This window comes from Microcebus murinus, chromosome 5, assembly GCF_040939455.1.
Source record: "Microcebus murinus isolate Inina chromosome 5, M.murinus_Inina_mat1.0, whole genome shotgun sequence".
NCBI classification, from domain to species: Eukaryota; Metazoa; Chordata; class Mammalia; order Primates; family Cheirogaleidae; genus Microcebus; species Microcebus murinus.
Window position 1 is genome coordinate 66,622,688 of NC_134108.1, and position 26,215 is coordinate 66,648,902.

The window sequence follows — 26,215 nt, forward strand, 5'->3', positions numbered from 1 at the left end:
CCATTATTTAGCTTTATATTTAACACTTTAACGGAGTCTGGCAACTGAAGAAAGTCTTATTAAAGGCATTAGTAAAATGCTTCCAAGTACCTCTGCTTAACTGGAAGAAAAAATAAAAAGGACTTTGTTAGGCAAAAGAAAACACCGCCATTAAGTGGTATTCCACTGGGAAGTTCCTGCCTTTGTCAATTATACACGTCAATTAGTAACCTGTTTTTGAAACATGGACCGTCTGAGATTCTCAAATACGTTTTTTCAACTTCGCTCCAGAAATGCACAAACAAAACTCTTAAAATGTTTTGAAATTAATTTCAGATGCTTTATGGATTTTCAGAAGTACCCACCAAAAGAAAAATTCCCCATTTCTGGTACTCCAATATTACGCTCTTAGAATTTCCCTAAAACTTGTTCCCCTGAACCTACCGTCAGGGAGGACTTTCCCAAATTGCAAATCAAACCCAGATCCGCCGGAACACCAAGATTGAGCTGTGATAGCGGTGGGAAGGCCCTTTTCTTTTCTTTATTTTTCTTTTTTTAGACAGAAGTGGTCAATGAAGGAAGGCCCTTTTCATCAGTAAAACAGATGCCTTTACGAAAGCAGCGGGCCAGTCTTCGCGCGGAAGGAAGCTTGGCTTTTTTTCCTTTAGAGAACTTCCACTCAGTTGTCTACGTGGGAAAAAACGCGCCGACCTCCCGGGTCCAATACGATATCAATAGCGCATGCGCAGGGGCAAGCTGGGAGCACAGCGGCCCGTCGGCGGGGCGGGGTGGGGGGAAACCCGCCTCTTCCATTCCCTTCGGCTTTAACTCCTTGCTATTCCTCCGCCGAGCATACTTCTCTTCCCCTTTGACCTCGGAACGAAGGGGGCGGGGCCTCCAGAGGCGGAAGTCGCGGTGCATTATGGGCTTGGCCAAGCCGCGGAGTTGAGCCTGAATGAAAGTGGCGCGCCGCTTACGTTACCCGGATCGGAGCAGCTGGAATTCGCGTCTCGATTGGGATTCAGGTGTCTCGGACCTCCGGTGTCTCGGACCACCTGCGGAGAGGCTGCGGCAAAGGCTCGGCGAGCGTTGGTGAAGGGGGCGGCTCTGCGTGGCCCCCCAAGACATGGCTCACAACAAGATCCCGCCGCGGTGGCTGAACTGTCCGCGGCGCGGCCAGCCGGTGGCAGGTAGCCTGGGAGCTGGGGTGTTCGAATCCCCGCACTCGCGTGGGTTCGGGGGCGGGCCGATTAGGAGCGCGGCTTTCGGTGGTACCGTGGCCATTGGTGGTGCTTTAGGACCTAGATGTGTTAGGTCGTATGAAGCTTCGTGGATGAGTGTTTGGGAGCAAGGACGGGAGGCGTGGAGGGCGTACGGGGGACACTTGTCATTATTCCTGTAAGGCTAAGTGTTGCTAACGGGAGGGTAGGTTTGTGGGGCATGAGCCGAGGATCTGGGAATACATTGGGCAGTAAGTCGAAGCTTAGTCTGAAGTTTGTGAGCCTTTTAGGGTTCAACTTTCCCCTCGGAAAGAAAAGGGACTAGTGTCAGTTTTGAGATGGAGGAAGGCTAAGGAAGAGAGGCGGTTCCTAGCGCTGAAATGGGTTGACACCGACACCAAGACTGGGAATCTGGAAGGTTTTTGTTTTTTAAATGATTTTTATTGTGGATTTTTTAATCTTTATTGAGTTTGATATATAATAAAGTTTAAAGCGTACAGTTGATAAATTTTGATTAAACACATATATATCTCCTATGAAACTATCACCCCTCAAAGTTTTCTCTTGTGTCTTTGTAATCCCTCCCTCCTCAGGCAACTACTGATCAGCTTTCTGTCACTATAGATTAGTTTGTATTTTCTGGAATTTTGTTTTTTAAGTAGGTGGAAACCTAGTATGTACTCTTTTTGGAGGCATACATGTCTGGCTTCTTTCACTCGGCATAATTATTTTGATACTTTTCCAGATTGTTGCATGTTTCAGTAGTTTATTCCTTTTTATTGCTGAGTAGTATTTCATTGTTATAGATAGATTCCAATTTATCTGTTCATCTGTTGTTGGTCATTTGGATTTTTTCCAGTTTTTGACTAGTGCAAATAAACCTGCTATGAACTTTCATGTACGGTTCTTTGTAAGGCATATACTTTTCATTTCTATTGTGTAAATCTCAAGGAGAGGAATGACTGGGTCATATGGCAGGTATATGTTTAACTTTTTCAGAAACTGCCAACCTCTTTTCCATTTCCACCATTGATGTATTAGAGTTCTATTTGCTCCATATCCTGTAGGACACTTGGTATGGTCAGTCTTTCTAATTTTAGCCATTGTAATAGATGTGAGGTAATATCTTATTGTGGTTTAATGTTGAGCATCTTTCAGTGTGCTTCTTGGCTATTCATGTACCTTCTTTTGTGAAGTGTCCAAATCTTTTGCTGATTTTTTCTTTTTGAGACAGAGTCTTTTTCTGTCACCGTGGGTGGAGTGCAGTGGCGTCAGCTTACTGCAACCTCAAACTCCTGGGCTTAAGTTTTCCTCCTGCCTTAGCCTCCCAAGTAGCTGGGACTACAGGCATGTATCACCATGCCTGGCTAATTTTTTTTCTTCTATTTTTTGTGGAGACAAGGTCTCACTCTTGCTCAGGCTGGTCTTGAACTCCTGAGCTCAAGCAATCCTCCCACCTTGGCCTCCCAAATCTTACTGAGTTGTTAGAGTTCCTTGTATACAGTCATATGTCTTAACAATGGGGATATGTTCTGAAAGATGTGTCATTAGGTGATTTTGTTGTGTGAACATCATAGAGTGTACTTACACAAACCTGGATGGTATAGCCTACTGTATACCTAGGTTATTTGATATAGCCTATTGCTTGTAGGCCACAAACCTGTACAGCAAGTACTGTACTGAATACTGTAGGCCAGTTGTAACACAGTTGTGTTTCTGTATCTAAACATAGAAAAGGTACACTAAAAATACTGTATAAAAGATAAAAATGGTACACCTATAACAGGGTAGCTCCATTATAATTTTATGGGGCCATCATGCCTGTCTTTTACTGAAAAGTCAAGATGAGGTGCATGACTGTATTGTAAATACAAGTCTTTTGTTGAATATACGCTTTTGCAAATGTTTTCTCCAGTCTGTGACTTGCTTTTTCATTTTCTTAACAGTTTCTTTTGAAGAGTGAAGTTTTCTTTCTTTCTTTCTTTTTTTTTTTTTTTGTGAGACACAGTCTCACTCTGTCATTAGGTAGAGTACCATAGCATCAGCCTAGCTCACAGCAACCTCAAACACCTGGGCTCAACTGATCCTTCTGCCTCGGCCTCCTGAGTAGCTGGGACTACAGGCTTGTGCCCATGCCCGGCTAATTTTTCTATTTTTAGTAGAGACAGGATCTTACTCTTGCTCAGGCTGGTCTTGAACTCCTGAGCTCAAAGGATCTTCCCACCTCTGTCTCCAGAGTGCTAGGATTACAGGTGTGAGCCACCACTCCCGACCTGAAAAGTTTTAAATTTTAACTGACTTCAACTTATTGCTTTTTCTAGAAGGTAGTTTTAGAACAAAAAGGATTTTGTAGGTATTAGTAGGTATAGTAAGCTATGAGTACTTATGTACATATTTACAATATGTCTGCCTGACTGTTTAAAATTATTGGAAGAGGAGGTTCTGTAGTTACTTTTTGTTTAGGTTGTCTGATTCTTCCCATTTGTGAGCTTTTCTTCACATTTTACATAAAATCTTTAGTCACTGAAGCCATATATAAACAATGAATAAAAGTGATATTGAAAGATAATCTAAGCAAGTGTTAGTGTCAAGAAATCTTTATGAAAAATGAAATAATTTTCTTTCTTTATGTTCTAACCTTTTTTTTTTTTGGAGACAGAGCCTCCTTCTGACTCCTGGGGTAGAGTGCCATGGCATCAGCCTAGCTCACAGCAACTTCAAACTCCTGGGCTCAAGTGATCCTCCTGCCTCAGCTTCCCTATGTAGCTGGGACTACAGACACATGCCACCATGTCCAGCTAATTTTTAAATTTTTGGTAGAGACAGGGTCTTGCTGTGTTTGCTCAGGCTGGTCTCACACTCTTGGCCTCAAGTGATCCCCTTGCTTCAGCCTCCCAAAGTACTGGGACTATAGGCATAGCCTCTGCACCTGACTAGTAATTCACCTTTAAAAGCACATACTCTCATGGGAGTAGCAAACCATGAATTTTAAACTTATCTCTGTTTTAGCGAATACAGTAATGACTGTTGTAGAATATGATGGGAATCAGAGGTAGTAAACCTAATTCTTTGCTTGAGGTTGGGAAAGAAGAGATGGGAAGGAAGAAGGATATCAGATAAGGCTTCCCAGAGGAGGTGATACATAAATTATCTTGAGTAAATCAAATTTTGTTAGGTAGATAATTGAGGGGTATTTTTTGGAAAGGCTCTATGTTAGGCTAGGATGATGATGGGGGTGATCATGGACTGAGAAAGTGTCTGTGTTCTAGAGGATATAAGTGAAGATATGTGGTTGGAGAGTAGGAAACAGATCATATAGGCAAATAGGGTGTGATAAAGACTTTTAATATTATCCTTTATTTTTTTATTTTGTTTTGTTTTTTTCTTGTCTTTTAAAAAATTTTTGTACTTTTTTGGACCATATTCATTGCAATATTTATATCCTTTAATGTACACTGGCAAACCATTACAGTTTTTTAAGCATTGGAAAAGAGATGATTTGACTTTAGGTCTTTGTTTACTGAATTGACGAATATAAGAGTGGAAGTGGAGAGACTAATTAGGAACTTGTCGTAGTCCACGTGAAAGACAATGGTGATGATTTAGAAATAAGGCTGATTTGAGAGAGACTAAAAAGGGAAAATGTACAGAACTTGATATTGTATTTAGAATGAGGGAAAGAGAGTTAAAATTGAGCCCTAAATTTCTGGCTTATGCAATGGGATGATTGGTGTCATTAGGGATTATTGGAAGAGAAACAGTTTGGAGAAGATATTCTTTTTTTTTTTTTTTTTTTTTTTAGAATCTCACTCTGTTGTCTGGGCTAGAGTGCCATGGCATCAGCTTAGCTCATAGCAGCCTCAAACTCCTGGGCTCAAGCAATCCTCCTGCCTCAGCCTCCTGAGTAGCTGGGACTATAGGCATGCGCCACCATACCGGCTAATTTTCTTTTTTTTTTCAAATATATATTTTTAGTTGGCCAATTAATTTCTTTCTTTCTTTTTTTTTTAGTAGAGACGGGGTCCTGCTCTTGTTCAGGCTGGTTTCGAACTCCTGACCTTGAGCGATCCTCCCACTTCGGCCTCCCAGAGTGTTAGGATTACAGGTGTGAGCCTTGAGATCCTGGTTACTGGTAGGCCAGTGGCCATGGAAGTTGGAATCTGCTACGGAGTGTGTAACAAAACTCACCTGCTGGATCAACTAAAAAAAAAAAGTGATCCTGGTTGCTCAGGTAGAGATGTAGAGTAAACAGTTGGATATATATGGTTGGGAATTCAAAGAAGTTTGAGTTGGAGATGTACATTTGAGAATTATCAGCATAAAGATTTTTTTTTGTTTTTTTTAAATAGAGATGGCATCTTGCTCTGTTGCCTAAGCTGGAGTACAGTGATGCAGTCACAGCTAATTGCAGCCTTGAACTACTTGTCTAAAGTGATTCTCCCGCCTTAGCCTGCTGAATAGCTAAGACTATGGGCGCACGTCACCATGCCTGGTGAATTTTTTATTTTTTGTAGAGATAGGGTCTTGCTAAGTTCCCCAGCCTTGTCTAGAATTACTGGCCACAAGTGATCCTCTCATCTTGGCCTCGGAAAGTGCTGGGATTGTAGGCATAAAGACAATATTTAAAGACATGGTAGTTGATCAGTCAGAATTTAAGTACAGGTTTGGTGCCAGACCACCACAATAAAGTGAATATCTTAGTAAAGCTAGTCAGACTAATTATTTGGTTTCCCAGTGCATATGAAAGTTATATTTACACTATACTGTAGTCTGTTAAGTTGCAATGGTATTATGTATAAAAAAACCAATGTACATACCTTTTTTTGAAAATTTTTTTTATTTTTTTAAAATTAAAAATTTAATATTTTTTCTTAACAGCTTCTGATTTTTTAAAAAAATTATTTTAAAAAAATTAAAAATAAATAGGCCGGGCGCTGTGGCTCACGCCTGTAATCCTAGCTCTTGGGAGGCAGAGGCGGGCGGATTGCTCAAGGTCAGGAGTTCAAAACCAGCCTGAGCAAGAGCGAGACCCCGTCTCTACTATAAATAGAAAGAAATTAATTGGCCAACTGATATATATATAAAAAATTAGGCCGGGCGCGGTGGCTCACGCCTGTAATCCTAGCTCTCTGGGAGGCCGAGGCGGGCGGATTGCTCGAGGTCAGGAGTTCGAAACCAGCCTGAGCAAGAGCGAGACCCCGTCTCTACTATAAATAGAAAGAAATTAATTGGCCAACTAAAAATATATATACAAAAAATTAGCCGGGCATGGTGGCGAATGCCTGTAGTCCCAGCTACTCGGGAGGCTGAGGCAGCAGGATTGCTTGAGCCCAGGAGTTTGAGGTTGCTGTGAGCTAGGCTGACGCCACGGCACTCACTCTAGCCTGGCCAACAAAGCGAGACTCTGTCTCAAAAAAAAAAAAAAAAATTAGCCGGGCATAGTGGCGCATGCCTGTAGTCCCAGCTACTCGGGAGGCTGAGGCAGAAGGATCACTGGAGCCCAGGAGTTTGAGGTTGCTGTGAGCTAGGCTGACGCCACGGCACTCACTCTAGCCTGGACAACAAAGTGAGACTCTGTCTCAAAAAAAAAAAAAAAAAAAAAAAAATTAAAAATAATTGTACATACCTTAATTAAATACATTGCTAAAAAATGCTAATGATCATATGTGTCTTCAGTGAGTCATAATCTTTTTGCTGATAGGAGGTCAACAATGGTCACAGCATTTTCACCAGGAATAGATTCCATATGGAGAAACCATCTTGCTTATCTATAAGGAGAAATTCCTCATCTGTTCATGTTTGTTTATTTACTTATTTACTTTTTTTTTTTTTTTTTTTACAATGCTTAATTTTATGTGTCAAGCATTCACATTTTATCATGAGATTGCAGCAACTCAGTCACATCTTCAGGCTCCACTTCTAATTTTAGTTCTCTTGCTGTTTCTACCATATCTGCAATTATTTCTTCCATGGAAGTCTTGCACCTCTCAAAGTCATCCATGAGGGATGGAATCAACTTCTTCCAAACTCCTGTTACTGTTGATAGTTTGATCTCCCATGAATCATGAATGTTCTTATTGGCATCTAAATGATGAATTTTTTCCAGGAAGTTTTCGGTTTACTTTGTAAATTTGTAAGCCATTATTAGCACACTGATAGCTTTTAAAGCTTGGAGAATAGATGGTACCCTGAGGGAGTGAATGCAGATCAAAAAACGATTGGTGCCGGTTGCGGTGGCTCAGGCCTGTAATCCTAGCACTATGGGAGGCTGAGGCCAGCGGATTGCTGGAGGTCAGGAGTTCGAAACCAGCCTGAGCAAGAGCGAGACCCCGTCTCTACTATAAATAGAAAGAAATTAATTGGCTAACTAATATATACATAGAAAAAATTAGTTGGGCATGGTGGCGCATGCCTGTAGTCCCAGCTACTCGGGAGGCTGAAGCAGGAGGATTGCTTGAGCCCAGGAGTTTGAGGTTGCTGTGAGCTAGGCTGATGCCAGGGCACTCACTCTAGCCAGGGCAACAAAGTAAGACTCTGTTTCAAAAAAAAAAAAAGATTGGTAAGGTGAGAACTGAGTTGACTATTGGGTTTAACAATGTGTTTATTGGTGATTTTGAGTAGTTTTGTTGAAAACAAAATTTCACAAAGTTATCCTTTCATGAAATTTAGGTTAAAGCTTCTGGATGGATGTTAAGACTTCACTTAGATATTTTAGGTTGATATTATTATTGACTTTATTACATTTGAAAATAATAAATTAGTCAAAAATAGGTTATTTAAAAATTGATTACACAAAGTGACTTCCCCTATGCTTATACTGTGATTCAGGGAAAAAAAGGTCAAAAAAGGTCAGTCATTTTTTGCTGAAATTATAATCATCGTAGTGTTTGAAGAGCAATTTTGGTTACCATCCTCAGCATGGTTGCATGCTGATTTTTATCCTGACATGTAGGATAAGGTCCGTAAGATGGAGGAAGTTACAACTTCATATTAAAAACTATATAATCAGAAATTTTAAAGAACTGATTTAATTTACTTCATTATCACTTTTCTAGGACCATATCTTTAAGAGATGTGAGTCAATAAGTTTTTATTTTTTTTTTTTATTATTTTTTTTTTTTCTTTATGTCCATGTCTTTAGATCAATAAGTTTTTAATGTAGTGGTGTAAAACTTAGAGTCTTTATGGAAGTTCCCTTTACTGGTACTTTTTCTTTTGCAGTTATATTTGATTGTCAAATTCTAGAATTTTTTTGTCCTTAAAAGTTCCAGTATCTTTTAAAAGTATAGTTTAGATTGAGAAAACACTTGCGTTTACAGATCATTTTTCCATTTAAAATGTTTTAAGAAGGTTACATTGAAAATTGCTAATTATAGGGTTTCAATCTGGAACATTTTCTTTAATGAAAATTATTACTTATGTTAATGTTGTTTAGGAAGATTCTTACCTCTGAAGACAATGTTAGGACCAAGATATGATAGTCAAGTTGCTGAAGAAAATCGGTTCCATCCCAGTATGCTCTCGAATTATCTGAAGAGTCTAAAGGTAAGAGATAAAACTTTTTTTGCTTCTGATTTAATATACTTTACCTTTCTTTTGTTCTTCAGATGGCTTTTTTTTTAAAAAAGAAAACTTTTATTTTGAAATATTATAGACTCAGTAAATTGCAGAAATTATACATAGAATTCTATAAACCCTTCTCTTGCATCTTCTTTATATAATTGTAGTATAGTATCAAAAATAGGAAATTGACTTGGTATAGTACTGTTACCTATTATAGATTGTAGACCTTATTTAGCATTTTTTTTTTTTTTTTTTTGAGACAAAGTCTAACTCTGTTCCCTGGGCTAGAGTGCCGTGGCGTTAGCCTAGCTTACAGCAACTTCAAACTTCCTGGCAAGCAATCCTACTGCCTCAGCCTCCTGAGTAGGGACTACAGGCATATGCTACCATGCCTGGCTAATTTTTTCTATATATATTTTTAGTTATTTGGCTAATTTCTTTCTATTTTTAGTAGAGATGGGGTCTTGCTCTTGCTCACACTGATCTCGAACTCCTGACCTCAAGCTATCCTCCCACCTCAGCCTCCCAGAGTGCTAGGATTACAGGCATGAGCCACTACGCCCAGCCCCTTATTTAGTTTTTATATGCATTTATTTGTGTATGTGTATGTATACATCTGTACAGTTAGGTCCCATGTGTAAATTCATTGTGGTAGTTGCAGAACTGTTCATCTCCCTCATGCTACCTACCCTTAGAGTCAGACCCTCTCACCAGCCCTGTACCTTGGCAGCTGCTGATCTGTTTGCCATCTGTAGTTTTGTCACTTGGAGAATGTTATATAAATGGAATAGCATAGTATGGGATCTTTTGGGATTGGCTTTTTCACTAAGCATAATGCCTCTTGAGATATGTCCAAACTATTGCATGCATCAACAAAAAGTTCATTCCTTTTTATGGCTGAATAGTATTAAATTGTATGGATGTACCAAAGTTTAACTGTTCTCTGTTGAGGGAGATTTGGGTTGTTTCCAATTGTGGGGTATTGTAGATAAAGCTGCTGTGAACATTCTTATTTAGGTTTTGTGTAAACATAAATTTTTACTTTTCTGGAATAAATGCACAAGAGTATGATTACTAGGTCATATGGTAAATACTTGTTTACTGGTACAAGAAATTGCCAAACTATTTTCCAAAGTGGCTATACCATTTTTTTATGCCCACCAAGTAGAAACTTTGTGTTTTTTTTTACATTGTTCTGACATAATGCCAGTTGTATTAGTTTTCTAGGGCTGCCATGACAAACTACCACAAACTGAGTGGTTCATTTATTCTCTCTCAGTTCAGGAAGCTAGAAATTTGAAATCAAGTTGTTGGCAAGGTTGATTTCTTCAGGAGGCTTGGAAGTAGAATCTTTCCCATGCTTTTCTCCTTGCTTCTGGTGGTTTGCTTGCAATCCTTGTTCTTTGGCTTGCAGCTCCATCATTCCGGTATCTGCTTCCATGGTTACTAGATAGTTTCCCTGTGTCTCTGTGTTCAGGTTTTCCTCTTCTTAGAAGGACACCGTAAACCAACCTTTTACAGGACATATTCAACCCACAATACCAGTCTTTGTTGCTGTTTTATTCTTGGTAGTCTCTTATTGTATACTATACATTGAATGAATGTCGGTGCCCATTATGTGCAAGGCTCATATCATGGGATAGACAAGTAGCCACTTAGATTTTAAAAACCTGTTATTCATCTCTTTTCTCTGTGTAGCTTTGAGTCGTTGTTTATATCTTTTATTTTAGCTTACTTATAAACTTTTTTTTTTTTTTTTTTTTTTTTTTTTTGAGACAGAGTCTCACTTTGTTGTCCAGGCTAGAGTGAGTGCCGTGGCGTCAGCCTAGCTCACAGCAACCTCAAACTCCTGGGCTCAAGCGATCCTCCTGCCTCAGCCTCCCAAGTAGCTGGGACTACAGGCATGCGCCACCATGCCCGGCTAATTTTTTATATATATATCAGTTGGCCAATTAATTTCTTTCTATTTATAGTAGAGACGGGGTCTCGCTCTTGCTCAGGCTGGTTTTGAACTCCTGACCTTGAGCAATCCGCCCGCCTCGGCCTCCCAAGAGCTAGGATTACAGGCGTGAGCCACAGCGCCCGGCCATAAACTTTTAATTTTATTATCAGTATTCATATTGAAAATCATAGCCAACATTTATAGACTATTAATATTTCCTAAGCAGTTGCTAAGAGCTTGGGATTTAGAAGCCACATAGGTTAGGTTTGAATCCCAGTTTGCTACTTACAGCTTGGCAGGCAAATTATACAATATATTCTTATTTCAGTTACCTTATCTTTTTCTTTTTTTTTTGAGACAGGGTCTCACTCTGTTGTCCTGGCTAGAGTGCAGTGGTGTCATCATTGCTCACTGTAACCTCAAACTCCTGGGCTCAAGTGATCCTCCAGCCTCAGCCTCCCTAGTAGCTGGGACGATAGGCATGTGCCACCACGCCCAGCTAATTTTTCTATTTTTTTTAGAGACTAGGGTCTTGCTCTTGCTTAGGCTGGTCTTGAACTCCTGGTCTCAAGTGATCCTCCCGCCTTGGCCTCCCAAAGTGCTAGAATTATAGGCACGAGCCACTGTGCCTGGCCTCAAGTGCCCGCATCTTTTTTTTTTTTTTTTTTTTTTGCGACAGAGTCTCACTTTGTTGTCCAGGCTAGAGTGAGTGCCGTGGCGTCAGCCTAGCTCACAGCAACCTCAAACTCCTGGGCTTGAGTGATCCTTCTGCCTCAGCCTCCCGAGTAGCTGGGACTACAGGCATGCGCCACCATGCCCGGCTAATTTTTTATATATATATCAGTTGGCCAATTAATTTCTTTCTGTTTATAGTAGAGACGGGGTCTCGCTCTTGCTCAGGCTGGTTTTGAACTCCTGACCTTGAGCAATCCGCCCGCCTCGGCCTCCCAAGAGCTAGGATTACAGGCGTGAGCCACAGCGCCCGGCCAAGTGCCCGCATCTTAAAAAAAAAAAAAAAAAAAAATTAGTGCATGTAAAGCATGCAGAACAGTAAAGCATGTAGGACAGTGCTTGGCACAGAGTAAGGGCTTCATTTAAATCTCACAACAACTCTGTGAAGTACATACTGTTATTATTCTTAATTTATGGATTGGGATGATCTGTTATGAAAAATAAATTTGTGTATGTGGGTATGTATGTGTATATATATTTTTATACATGCAGTCACATAAATACGTCTGTGCAAACTCATCACACACACATTAATACATTCATATATATTGAGCTTGGGGCAGTTAAGTTACACAATACAGTTTCAGTTTCCTTGGCTAAAATATTCCTATGTATTTAGAAAATTCAAATTTTCCTGCTTATCACCACTTTTCATTTGCTGCTTATTTTGGACCTGGAGACAAACAACAGGAGTTCTAATCTAGCTCACTGAGAAGTTGTAAAATGGTATCTAAATCTTTGAGTCTGGCAATATGTAGTCTCTGAAGACATCAGTAGAGCACATTATGGCAGCTAGTTATATTTTAGAAGTATACATTTTTGTCTGTTCTGTGAAATTTAAATGTTTTTGCCATTTTCCCCATCTTCTAACAATGGAATCTAATCATTATGTAGACCAATCTCCTTTAGGCAAATCCAACAATAGGTACTCGATGAAAGCAACAACAAAAGAGAGAAAAGTGTAGATTGTTTCTCTTGCCATTCTTTCTGGAGGGTATATACTTCAGAATGAGGTGGAAGATATGTGAATTAACTGTTTCTTTGTTTGGCTCAATTCAGGTGTGCATTTCCTAGACTATCTTGCCAGGCTGAATGTGATTCGAGTTTTTAAATATTTTTTTGTACCACATGGCCCCTGAACACAAGCCACTAACTTCAGTTAATGTTCAGCAGAATAAAAAATAACTTTTGTTCCAATCTAGGAAGAAAAACTGGCATGTGATGGACTTATTGAGAGATGGAATTAAGTCTCCAGTAAGATGTATAAATATGGCTAATGTGTACTGTTCTTTATTGGTTGTTCAAAGGATTTACGAGGAAATTTTGACTGTAGAGACTTTTTTACCTTATTTACTCATTTGAGAGTTTAACTGCCTAAGATATGTTTCTACATTAATGATATTTCTCTTTTAATTTAAAAAATAGAGAATACATCCACTTGTTCCAAAATCCCAAAGTTTAAAAAGTTGGGATTGTGAGATCTCCCTCTCGCTTTTGCCCTTTATCTAATTCCTTACCACATTCCTCGTAGATTATACTGTTTCTAGATTTTTTAATGGATCCTTTCAGAATTTCTTTATGCATATGTAAGTAACAAAAAATACAGGATATTATTTTCTCCCCTTTGTACCAAAGTTAGCACATTATATGTGCTGGTCTGAACCTTACTTTTTTTACTTAACATACGAAGACCTTTTTATTTTTTTGAGACAGAGTCTCACTCTGTTGCTTGGGCTAGAGTGCCGTGGTGTCAGCCTAGCTCACAGCAACCTCAAACTCCTAGGTTCAAGTGATCCTCCTACCTCAGCCTCCCGAGTAGCTGGGACTGCAGGCATGCACCACCATGCCCAGCTAATGTTTTATATATATATATATATATTTAGTTATCCAGTGAATTTCTTTCTGTTTTTTTAGTAGAGACAGGGTCTCGCTCTTGTTCAGGCTGGTTTCGAACTCCTGAGCTTAAATGATCCTCCTGCCTCAGCCTCCCAGAGCACTAACCATATGAAGATCTTGAATGTACTATTAATACATAAAGAACTTTTTGTTATTTTTTTTTTACATCTTCATAGTATTCCATTAATATATGTACAGGTTGAGTATCCCTAATCCAAAATCTGAATTTTTTTGAGCACTAACATGATGCTCAAAGGAAGTGCTTACTAGTCTAGCATTTCAGATTTTCGATTTTCATATTAGTGATGCTCAACTGGTAAGTTTAATGCAAATGTTCAAATTCTGAAATTTGGAACACTTTTGGTCCCAAACATTTCAAGTAAGGGATTCTCAACCTGTACCATAATTTATTTAGTTAGTCCCTTACTGATTTACCTGGATGGTTCCTTCATGGAGTGTATTTATGTTGGCATTTTATAAGATTTACTGACATGGGGTCATTTTTACTATTTTTGTGTGTCTTCATTACATTTTCCCCCGTGATTGCTTCTACTTCACTGTAATCTGCCCAGTCTTCCAGATTTCTTAGCTCTAACGTAGATGAGAGATAGGTCTACCACTTTTGGGTGAGCTCTTTTCTTATAGGAAATGTTTTTTTGTTGGCATTTTCTAAAATCTGTAGGTTGTGGGTCTGATTTTCCTATTTTCCTTCCCATATAGGTTCTGCAGTGCTTTTAATTTTTTTAGGTAGAACTTAGACATTTTTTATGATTGCGTGGTATTATATTCCTCTTAGTTTCACTGAAAATGAGGTTTGGTTTATTTTTTTTTTTAAAAACCATTTACCTTGTTTTTATGTTACATATTTTAATATGATAGCCAAGAAGAGAAGAGGGAAATTGCTTTCCCATACTGCTATCTTCTTAATAAAGAGTCTCTATTTTTAACCTTGCTTATTTTGAAAAAATATAACTGTAGGCCTCAGAGTATTTTTAGAAAATAGATAGAAGGGTTATTCATCAAATAGGAAGGGGGAGATATATCTATAGATACATGTATGACATAATAGCTTGTCTCATCTTTTAAGCTTGGGATAAGGTGTGATGTAGTCAATAGTTACTAACAGTCATTGGTAGTGGCTACTGGGAATGCTGGTATGGTGTGTGCTTAGAACTTGAGTTGTGTATTTCAGATAGATGCTATTCCTGCTGTAGCCTCCTGTCTAATAAATCATAGGTGAAGAGGTAGATGCAGAAAATGCAGGCAGGCTGAGTGTGGTAGCTCACACCTGTAATCCCAGCACTTTGGAAGGCCAAGGCAAGAGGATCACTTGAGGCCAGTTGTTTAAGACCAGCCTGGACAATATAGCAAGAGAGGATCTCTATAAAAAATAAAAGAAAGTAGCTACACATGGTGGCGCATGCATATAGTCCTAGATACTCAGGAGGCTGGGGCTGAGGTGGGAGGATTGGTTGAGCCTGGTAGTTCAAGGTTGCAGTGAGTTATGATTGCACCATTGCACTCCAGCCTGAGCCACTTGGCAAGAGTCTTATCTCTTAAAAGAAAGAAAACACAAGCAATGTTTTCTTTATTGTGTAAACTATTGTGATATTGGGAGTGGAATCTGCTTGCTTATTAGTTCCTTCATTTGTTTGGGGGTTCATTTATTTCATCAAGTGCCTACTAAGTTCTAGTGTCTGAATAAGATTTGGATAAGTGATACTTTTTTTTTTTTGAGACAGTCTCACTCTCTTGCCTGGGCTAGAGAGTGCCATAGTCAGCCTAGCTCACAGCAACCTCAAACTCCTGGGCTCAAGTGATCCTCCTGCCTCAGCCTCTTGGAGTGCTGGGATTACAGGTGTAAGCCACCACGCCTGGCCATAAGTGATACTTTTATTGTCAGTTATTCAGTGGTATAGTGAACATGAAATCTCCCTCATTGTGGATGGATGAACTGTATAGTATTGCCATTTAGCCAACTTGTTTTGGAACAAATTAATTTACTAGTAAATCTGTCCTTTTTTATTTTAATTTTTTTAAGGTTAAAATGGGCTTGTTGGTAGACTTGACCAATACTTCAAGGTTCTATGACAGAAATGACATAGAAAAAGAAGGAATCAAATATATAAAACTTCAGTGTAAAGGGTAAGTTATATATTAAGACTCTTTAATATTGAAACTGTTCATTGAAATTTGCAATCTCTTCTTTTTTCAAAAAATTTTTTTTTCCATATTACTAGACATGGTGAATGCCCTACAACTGAGAATACTGAAGCATTTATTCGTCTGTGTGAGCGGTTTAATGAAAGAAATCCACCTGAACTTATAGGTATGTATGTTTGGCTTTACTACTGGTGAATATTTTAGGTGGTTTTTATGAAGAAAATATTAAATATTTTAAAGATTAAAATGAAGCCATGAGGAAATGGAGAGACATTATTTGTTTCCACATTAATTTCAAATTTTTAATGTAATTCCAAGCAAAATTCTGATGAGACTTTGGCTGAATTACTATGAAGTTAATATGGAAAATCCACTGCCTCCAATATTTATTGTACACAGAAAAAAATAATTTGGCTAATCAAACAGGCAAGATAATGAGCAAAAAAATTTGAAAAACAAAAGTGGTAAGGGTTTTTTTTTTTTTTTTTTTTACCAATCATTAAAGCATACAGTAAACCAATGGAAACTACAACAGTAGTTTTCCTGGTGGTGAAGATGTTTTCAAATTACAGGGGAAAGGTGTGATTATTCAACAAATGTTCAGACAATTAGCCAACCATAAAATCAATACATTTTAGATGGATTAAATTGTTTTAGTCCGAAGTGCAAGAAAAGACCACCTTAGAAACTGAATTGGGCCAAATTGTGAGTCTTTATTTACTGGACAGGACTACTTCTGTCCTGCAGTGTGGCAGGCACAGAAAGTGGTAGTGAGAATGGAAAAATGGCCCCCTTTTAAAGGCAAAAAAACGCATTCTAAAAATCTGATTAGCAAGCACTTTTACAAAGCATCAATCTTACAATCTTATCTTGTTTTAACACAGTGGGGGGTTGGAGCCTTGAGATGGGTTTTGTAGGCGTCAGTTCAGCCCAGAGTGAAGTATCCTAATTTATGGAGAAGATCAGTCTTAGTTGAAGTACATCCTGCATCTTGTGATCTAAGCCAGAACGCATTCCGCTGGGTACACAAAGCATGTTCAGGTGCCTCAGGGGTCCAGGGCGCTCCGACCCTGGACCCCTAGAGGCTATATTTTGTGGGCAGTTGTGCTATGCACTACCCTTCTCCTTAGTTTCTAAACTTAATCACACTAGCAGAGTCAGGATGGTGGGTGTGGAGTCAGATAAGGGTCAACTGAAAATTTCCCACTCTCCTAAGCAAGCAAGCAAGCAAGCATAATACAGAAGCTAATGGCTGGTTATTGGCTGTCTATGGGCCCTGGGCTCTAACAAAATATTTTAAAAAGGACCTGTAAGAATATAGGAGAAAATAGTATTTATTTAATAATTTAAAAGCAATAAAAAGGTAAGTCTAGTGGGAATCACCTGAGGGCACTTGTTAGAAATGTTTTAGGGGCCAGGCACAGTGGCTCATGCCTGTAATCCTAGCACTCTGGGAAGCCGAGGCAGGGATTGCTCAAGGTCAGTAGTTTGAAACCAGCCTGAGCAAGAGCGAGACCCCGTCTCTACTAAAAAGAAAAAAAAAAAAAAAGAAAAAAAGAAAGAAATTAATTGGCCAACTAAAAATATATAGAAAAAAAAATTAGCCAGGCATGGTAGCACATGCTTGTAGTCCCAGCTACACGGGAGGCTGAGGCAGTGTAGGATTGCTTGAGCCCAGGAGTTTGAGGTTGCTGTGAGCTAGGCTGACACCACAGCACTCTAGCCCAGGAAACAGAATAAGACTCTGTCTCAAAAAAAAAAAAAAAGGAATCTAGGTGTATATATTTTTATATATATATGAAAATATATATTTATACTTTTATATATATATATTTTTAAGAGATGGGGTCTCAGTGTTTTGCCCAGGCTGGAGTGTAGCAGCTGTTCGCAGACATGCTCACAGTGAACTACATACAGCCTTCAACTCTTAGCCTCAAGTGATCCTCCCACTTTGGCTTCCCAAGTAGTTAGGACTATAATAGCATGCGCTACTGCTCCTGGCTAGGAATCTAGATTTTGAAAATAATGGTCTCAGGTGATTTTTATGCACACTTAAATCTGAGAACTACTGTCAAAGTTTAAAATGTGGTGGCTATTAATGATAATGGTAATACTGCTATTAACAAATGCTTATTATTTGCCCAGTGACAGTGGGAAACAATGAATGAGTAAAGGTAATCCTCGTAACAATGCTATGTGGTGTTATCTCCATTTTACAGGCAAGGAAACTGAGTCTCAGAGAAATTAAGTAATTTGCCCATAGTTATGCATCTTACAGGTGGTTGAGCCAGGTTTTTAAAGTCTAACTCTCTAATTAGTTGCCATGCTGGTTTCTAGATTAACCACATAAAAGTGAAAAATTTCTGTATTATAAAACACAACGGAAACAAGGCAAAAAGATATTTGACAAATTGGGAAAAATATTTGAAGCATATGTGGCAGGTAAAAAGTTAATATGCTTATTTACAAAGATATCTTATAAACCAACAAGCAAAAGAGGTATTCTTCAGTAGAAAAATATGGTAAACAATTAAAGAGTGATTTATAAAATATGAAATACAAGAAACCAAAGGAAAAGAAAAAAATTTATTCTCATTTGATAAAGAGATACACATTAAAATATATGTTGTTATGCCCCCCCAATGCCAAATTGGCAAAGATGTAAAAAATTATGTCTTTTAGTGGTCAAGGATTGGATAAAATGGATGTACTCATACATTGTTAGTGTTAATTGGAATAGCCTCTCTGGAGGGACAACTTCGTGATATTTCTTAAGATCCTTACAAGTTTTCATGCCCTTTGACTCATCAAGAGCACATCTAAGAATTTATTTTAAGGAAGTAGTAGTCAGAGATGGACATAAAAATTTATGTGAAAGGAATTTCATCACAGCCTCTTTGGTTAAAAACCAAACCAAACTCTGGAATCAGCACACATATTTGAAAAAAGCAGATCATTTATATTGTATACAGTGTTTAACGACAAATCAGTGTAATTAGCATTTCCATTACCTCAAACTGTATTTTAGAGCAAATCACAGCTATGTCATTTTACTAAGAATGTTTCAGTATGCATCTCTGATAAGACTTTTGATTGTTATTTAATCGCCATGCAATAATTATACTAAAAGAATAGTTACAAATTCCTTATGTCATCTAATTTTTAGATTTCTCAATGATCTAAAAAGTGTAATTTTATTTATTTATTTATTAATTTTTTTCCAGCATATTGTTGGGGTTCAAATGTTAAGGTTATATATATTGCCCCCGCCCCCCCCACTCCCGCTCCCCCCCTCAGAGCTTCAAGCGTGTCCATCCCCTAGTTGGTGTGCATCGCATTCATTATATATGTATATACTCATCCCCTCCCCCCAACTGCTCGACACCTGGTAAATGTTATTCCTATATGTCCTCTTAGGTGTTGATCAGTTAATACCAATTTGCTGGTGAGTACATTTGGTGCTTATTTTTCCATTCTTGGGATACTTCACTTAATAGAATGAGTTCCAGCTCTAGCCAGGAAAATACAAGAGGTGCTATATCACCGTTGTTTCTTATAGCTGAATAGTACTCCATGGTATACATATACCACATTAATCCACTCATGTATTGATGGGCACTTTGGTTGTTTCCACATCTTTGCAATTGTGAATTGTGTGGCTATAAACATTCGAGTACAGGTGTCTTTTTTATAGAGTGACTTTTGTTCTTTTGGGTAGATGCCTAGTAATGGGATTGCTGGATGAAATGGTAGATTGACTTGTATCGCTTTAAGGTATTTCCATATTGTTTCCACAGAGGCTGAATTAGTTTGCAGTCCCACCATCAATGTAGGAGTGTTCCTATCTCTCCACATCCATGCCATATTTATTGTTTTGGGACTTGTTAATAAGGGCCATTCTCACTGGAGATAAGTGTGGTTAAATTTGCATTTCCCGGATGATTAGAGATGTTGAGCATTTTTTCATGTTTGTTGGCCATTATTCTGTCTTTTGGAAAGTTTCTGTTCATGTCCTTTGTAAAAAGTGTCTTTTTAAAGTTTGTTTTTCAAACCAGGATCCAACAGTATCCACATATTGCATTTTGTTGTTTGTCTCTTAAAGTCTCTTTGATTTTCTCTCTTTTTTTTTTTTTTTTTTTTGAGACAGAGTCTCGCTTTCTTGCCTAGGCTAGAGTGAGTGCCGTGGCATCAGCCTAGCTCACAGCAACCTCAAACTCCTGGGCTCAAGCGATCCTCCTGCCTCAGCCTCCCGAGTAGCTGGGACTACAGGCACGAGCCACCATGCCCGGCTGATTTTTATATTATATATATTAGTTGGCCAATTAATTTCTTTCTATTTTTATGGTAGAGACGGGGTCTCGCTCAGGCTGGTTTTGAACTCCTGACCTTGAGCAATCCACCCGCCTCGGCCTCCCAGAGTGCTAGGATTACAGGCGTGAGCCACCGCGCCCGGCCTTCTCTTTTTTTTTAATGCCATCAATTTGTTGGAGAAACCAGGTCATTTTTCTGTAAAGTGTTCCACATTCTGGGGTTTATCTGATTGCTTCCTCATGGTATCAGTTAACTTGTTCCCTTATCTCCTGTATGTCTTGTAAATTGGTAGTTAAATCTAGAGACATAATTAGATTCACTTTTAGAGTTTTAGGCAAGAATACTTCATAGTTGGTATTGTGTACTTTCTTTTACACCACATAGGGAAGCACATGTCTGATTGTCTCACTTTTAGTGGTAATAAGATGAATATGTTGGGTTCAAATTGTGGTAGCTTGTTTTCTCTGTTATAAAGTTCTCCATTTCATCTTTTACTTAATGATTTTAGTGTCCATTGATGATTGTTGCCTAGGTCCAGTATTTCATTAGGGGTTGCAAAAGGTTCACATTGTTTAATTTCTTCATATATTAGCTAGAATAGCTAGGATTATTCTTTAGCAAAGAACTATTCCTTCTCAACAATTTGGTTATCCTGAAACATAGTTTGTATTGGAAAGGCAGGTTAAATATTTTATTCTTTCCTGTTATTTCTCAATTTTCAGAATAATGAGTTGGTAGTTTAGTAATCTCTGGTTGTGACTGATTAATTTTTTTTAGAGTATCTATGAACTCATAACTTTTTATATAGTTGATGTATTTAAATCAGTTGGAGCTAATATTTATTCTGATGTCTAGAATTGCTCCTTCCTAGGCCATGGGGAGCCCCTTTAAGTTGCTTTTGATATCACCCCAGTAGTCTTTTTTTTTTTTTTTTTTTGAGACAGAGTCTCACTCTGTTGTCCTGGGCTAGAGTGCCATGGTGTCAGCCTAGCTCACAGCAACCTCAAACTCCTGGGCTCAAGGGATCCTCCTGCCTCAGCCTCCCAAGTGGCTGGGACTACAGGCACACACCACTGTGCCTGGCTAATTTTTTCTGTTTTTAGTTGTTTGGCTAATTTCTTCCTATTTATAGTAGAGATGGTGTCTCGCTCTTGCTCAGGCTGGTCTCGAACTCTTGAGCTCAAATGATCCACCTACCTTGGCCTCCCAGAGTGCTAGGATTACAGGTGTGAGCCACTGCACCTTGCCACCCCAGTAGTCTTTGATGGTTCGGTTGTTTTCTGGCAAAAGATGTTTTCCAGTCTTAGAATCAGTTATTTCTCCAAGGAGCCTGGTTCCTTTTAGTGGAAAAGAGTATTTAGAGATAATCTGGGTGTTAGAAAGCATCCCATAATTAAACAGATTAACATTTCTGCAGTTAAACATATGAATATTAATTCACACTGAGTAGGAAAAGTAGACTATAAATAATATCACATCAGTTCAGGTCAGGTTTTGTCCTTAAATGATTTACCAAGAAACTTAATTTTTTTCAAAGCTTTTTTGAAATTATAATTACAAAGAAGAGATTATGGAGCTGTTGTGCATTTATTTGCATGTATAGAAATAAACTATTTTGAGAGTAAGAATTTTGTGGACTAGAGAAATTTTTTTTTGAGACAGAGTCTCACTCTGTATCCTGGGCTAGAGTGCCGTGGTGTCAGCCTAGCTCACAGCAACCTCCTGGGCTCAAACAATCCTTCTGCCTCAGCCTCCCAAGTAGCTGGGACTACAGGCATGCACTACCATGCCTGGCTAAATTTTTTTTTTCTATATATTTGTAGTTGGCCAATTAATTTCTTTCTATTTTTAGTATAGATGGGGTCTTGCTCTTACTCAGGTTGGTCTCAAACTCCTACCTTTGAGTGATCTGCCCGCTTTGGCCTCCCAGAGTGCTAGGATTACAGGCGTGAGCCACCGCACCTGGCCTAGAGAAATTTAAAGATAAGTTTTGTGTTAGAAGAGAAACAGCTGATTTCTTGGCAAGTGGTGGGCTACGTATAACAGATACATGGCTTAGCTAATGCTTCTAATTATTTTAGGTGTTTCTAGTTATATTAATACATACATGCAACAGATTTGTGGCTATGTATTTTCATTAGTAGCACATGTTTATTTTGGTAAAAAGCATTTCTTTTGATTAAGTAAAAATATTTAAAATACTTGGCTTATAATAGGTTCTTAGTAATTGTTAGTTTCCTTTTCTGTTTTTACCATTTTTGTTGCTCATTTAGATATATCACTTATATTGTTTCATCCACAGCACTATTGACATTCTAGACTGGATAATTCTTTGAGGGGTTATCCTTGCATTCTAGAGTATTTAATAGCATCCTTGGCCTCTACTCATTAAATACTAGCAGTGCCCCACAAATTTTGACAATTAAAATTGTGTCCAGACATTGCCAAATGTCTCATGGGGGGCAAAATTGCCCCCCATCAAGAACCACTGATTTAGACTGACCAGATACATTTTTTATCAGAAAAATTTATCTGGGTAGTGAGATAGAAAGGAAATGGTATATGTTGAGACGAGGCTTTATTTAAAAAGATTTGCCAACAGCCCTTTATAAACTATCCCTTTCTAATTTATATTATATATTTAGCCATGTATTTTTTTTTTTTCTTTTTTTTTTTTTTTTAATTTCAAATGTGGATCATATTAGCCATGTATTTTTATATAGATGTAGTTCATCTTTCTCTCCCTTTGTTGGGGAGTTTGTTTCTAATTTGACTGTAAATGTCATATAAATTTATTTTGCTCTATTAGCTTACCTAGAAAATGAAGATACATTTGAATAGAAATTGCCTTGAAATAGTTTAATAGTGAGCTAATCTTTAGTTATAAACTGTGGTTTACTTGCCACTAGATGGACCCATTGTTGCAATGAAATTAAGAAAACTGAAAAATGCTTTTTTTTTTTTAACACTGAAGATATATTTAAGCTTGTAGTATGCTTAATGGATTTTTTTTTGTTTTTACATCAAATACATAATCTTCCAAATTTTTCTATAGAGATTTTTTGTTTGTTTGTTGAGACAAGGTCTTGCTCTGTTGCCCAGGTGGGAGTGCAGTGGTGCGATCATAGCTCACTGCAGCCTTGAACTCTTGGGCTCAAGTGATCTTACTGCCTCAGCCTCCCAAATAGTTGGGATTACAGATGTGTGCCACCATGCTTGGCTAATTTTTAAAATTTTCTATAGAGGTCTCACTATGTTGCCCCGGCTAGTCTCGAACTCCTGGCTTCAAGTAGTCCTGCCTCAGCCTCTTACAATGATGGATACAGATTTGTTTTGGTGAGAGTTTTGTAAGTTTAGAACCCTTACTTTAAATTCACTCCTCTATTAATGTTTTGAAGTATAATTGAACAATAAGACTAAAACTATATATTTGCATAGCAAAAAATATTAAAAGAAGAATAGTTCTTTCTTAGATTATGTATCTTCACATGACATATTACTTCATTGGCAATTATTCCTACATTTCCTATTTGTAAAAATACTTTGTTAATCTTGTGAGAGTTAAAATTGGAATAAAAACTGGTTTAGGTGAGAAACATTATCTAAGGTTGAAATATTGCTTGAATTGGTCTAAAATAGAAGGTAGAAAAGAAGAAACATGAATACAAAAATCTATTTACAGCTTACATCTTTGTGTGACTTTTTTGAAACACCTTTTCTTACAAAGGAATGGAGATAATGGAATCTATGGAATTTCATGGTCACAGTTATTTATTTTTAAGGAGTGTCTTTCTGTTCAAGGCTGATCTCTTTATTTTTCATCTCTTTCCTTCAGAAACTTCATTTCAGTTATATCATTTATATTATTGTCAACCTTTGTGATTTAACTAGATCCTTATCCTGAGCTTGTAAACATACCTAAGCATTGCTTATTATATAATCCACCCCCCCAAAAAAAACAAAAGAAAACCCATACTTTTCTTCCAGTTGAATCCATTTATTCCTTTTCACTTCATTGCTGTCTAGAGTCCTTGCTCAGTACTCTTCATTAAATAGTGACTTTCAATTCTAATAATTATGTGACATTTAAACAGTTGAACACTCATATCTTGAAACTTTCTCTTTTCTTGGGATACATGACCTTTTATACTTTTTGTTCTCTTAATCCCATGGCAGTTCATTCTCAGTTGTCTTTTATGGTTCTTTTTTTCTCACTTATTGTTGAAAGGTTGCTTTTCCTCAGATTCCATCCCTAATATTCTTTTTTTTTTTTTTTGAGACAGAGTCTCGCTTTCTTGCCCAGGCTAGAGTGAGTGCCGTGGCATCATCCTAGCTCACAGCAACCTCAAACTCCTGGGCTCAAGCGATCCTCCTGCCTCAGCCTCCCGAGTAGCTGGGACTACAGGCACGAGCCACCATGCCCGGCTGATTTTTATATTATATATATTAGTTGGCCAATTAATTTCTTTCTATTTTTATGGTAGAGACGGGGTCTCGCTCAGGCTGGTTTTGAACGCCTGACCTTGAGCAATCCACCCGCCTCGGCCTCCCAGAGTGCTAGGATTACAGGCGTGAGCCACCGCGCCCGGCCCTAATATTCTTATTTTATGTACTCATTCTCAGTGATCTTATCTATATCACAGAAGCCTTCTGTAGTTGAGTCTATGCTGATTATCCTTGAATCTACAGCACCTGTCAGACTTCTCATTGAAGCTCTTTACCATTATTTCCAAATATTTTAAAGTCCCATAAAAATCTTAAACTTAGCATGTCCAAACCTGAGCACAGTAGTGTCAGCCTATCTCACAGCAACCTCAAACTCCTGGGTTCAAGTGATCGTCTTGTCTCAGCCTCCCAAGTAGCTGGGATTACAGGTGTGCTCCACCACGCCTGGCTAATTTTTACTATTTTTAGTAGAGATGGGGTTTCACTCTTGCTTAGGCTGGTCTTCAACTCCTGAGCTCCAGCGCTCCTCCTGCCTTGGCCCCCTAGAGTGCTAGAATTACAGGTGTGAGCCACCACGCCTCACCATTTATTTGTGTTTTTATAGATGTAGACACTAGTGAAATCACAATCAAGATTCACTGTATGTATGTATTTATTTTTGAAACAGAGTCTCACTCTGTTACCCAGGCTAGAGTGCCATGGCATCGGCCTAGCTCACAGCAACCTCAAACTCCTGGGCTCAAGCAATCCTCCTGCCTCAGCCTCCCAGGTAGCTGGGACTACAAGCACACGCCACCATGCCTCGCTAATTTTTTTTTTGTATATATATTTTTTAGTTGTCCAGCTAATTTCTTTCTATTTTTTTAGTAGAGATGGAGTCTCACTCTTGCTCAGGCTGGTCTCGAACTCCTGAGCTCAAAGGATCCACCCACTTTGGCCTCCCAGCGTGCTAGGATTATAGGTGTGAGTCACCATGCCCAGCCTCAGAGCATTTATTTTTATTGTACTGTATATCTTTCAATTAATTATTTTCTGTAGCAGCTTTTTTTGATTACATTCAATTGGTATCCACCTCCAGAGTTTATATTTCCAGTAGTCTATTGGCTTTGTTCTAGTTTCTGGATTTTTAAAAATATGATTTACCTCTCTTGCAAATGTGTGCTATCGATCGTAAGAGGAATACTGGAAAAAATTTATTTAGAGTTCATGGAGCATAGGTGTCTGTTTTGAGTTGTATGTTTGATGAAAGTACCTCCTTGTTTAAAATGCTTGGAATCTTTTAATTTAAGAGAAATCTTTAGACAGTAGAGATACGTTTTTAACCAATAAATCAATATATTATTTTTAAACGTGTAGCTATAAATTACATTCTAAACAATTTAAGCTGACAAGTTATTAAGTTATAAGAGATGGTATTTCAAGGCTTTTTAAAATGTAGTTATTTTATAAAATGACCGAAATGTTTTGATTGCAGGTTGGAATTTTAAAGTAAAATGTGGCCTCTGAAGTGATTTATTAATTTTAAACAAAAGCTACTTTATTTTCTAGGTGTTCACTGTACCCATGGTTTTAATCGCACTGGTTTCCTCATATGTGCCTTTTTGGTGGAGAAAATGGATTGGAGGTATTTATATCTTATAATAAAAATTTTATTAATATTTTAGTTGTAGAATTTTATATTGCCAAGTTTTTGGTGAACTCATGATGAATATAATTTGTAATGGTTTTCATTTTAGATATAATAATCATTATACTACTATAACCTGGTGTTTTGTACTAAGTAGCACTTTGAGTGCTTATGAATCCCATAAAATATATTTACTTTTCAGATTTTTTTTCATATCTTATAGTATTATCAGAGATAGCCTCTTCCCATATTTTGTGTTTGTATTCAGCTTGGGAAGTTACTGTTGTTGTTCTTTTCCTTTTTTGTACGGGTTAAGCATCCTTTATCTGAAATGCT

The 26,215-nt window shown here is 38.0% G+C and overlaps 1 protein-coding gene across 2 annotated transcripts in view; it reads left to right on the top strand.

The window, feature by feature from the left end:
* Positions 1-765: 765 nt before the first annotated feature.
* The window catches only part of RNGTT (RNA guanylyltransferase and 5'-phosphatase), a 269,902-nt gene continuing 244,452 nt past the window's right edge, over positions 766-26,215 (top strand). Inside the window, exons 1-5 of one of the 2 annotated variants that reach the window (XM_012750902.3) lie at positions 766-1,169; positions 8,635-8,744; positions 15,374-15,477; positions 15,573-15,661; positions 25,801-25,876. In XM_012750902.3, coding sequence (XP_012606356.1) covers positions 1,106-1,169; positions 8,635-8,744; positions 15,374-15,477; positions 15,573-15,661; positions 25,801-25,876 — 443 coding nt within the window. In that variant the 5' untranslated portion in view covers positions 766-1,105. The remainder of the gene's footprint in view (positions 1,170-8,634; positions 8,745-15,373; positions 15,478-15,572; positions 15,662-25,800; positions 25,877-26,215) is intronic. The other variant, XM_076003118.1, reaches the window with a different exon arrangement.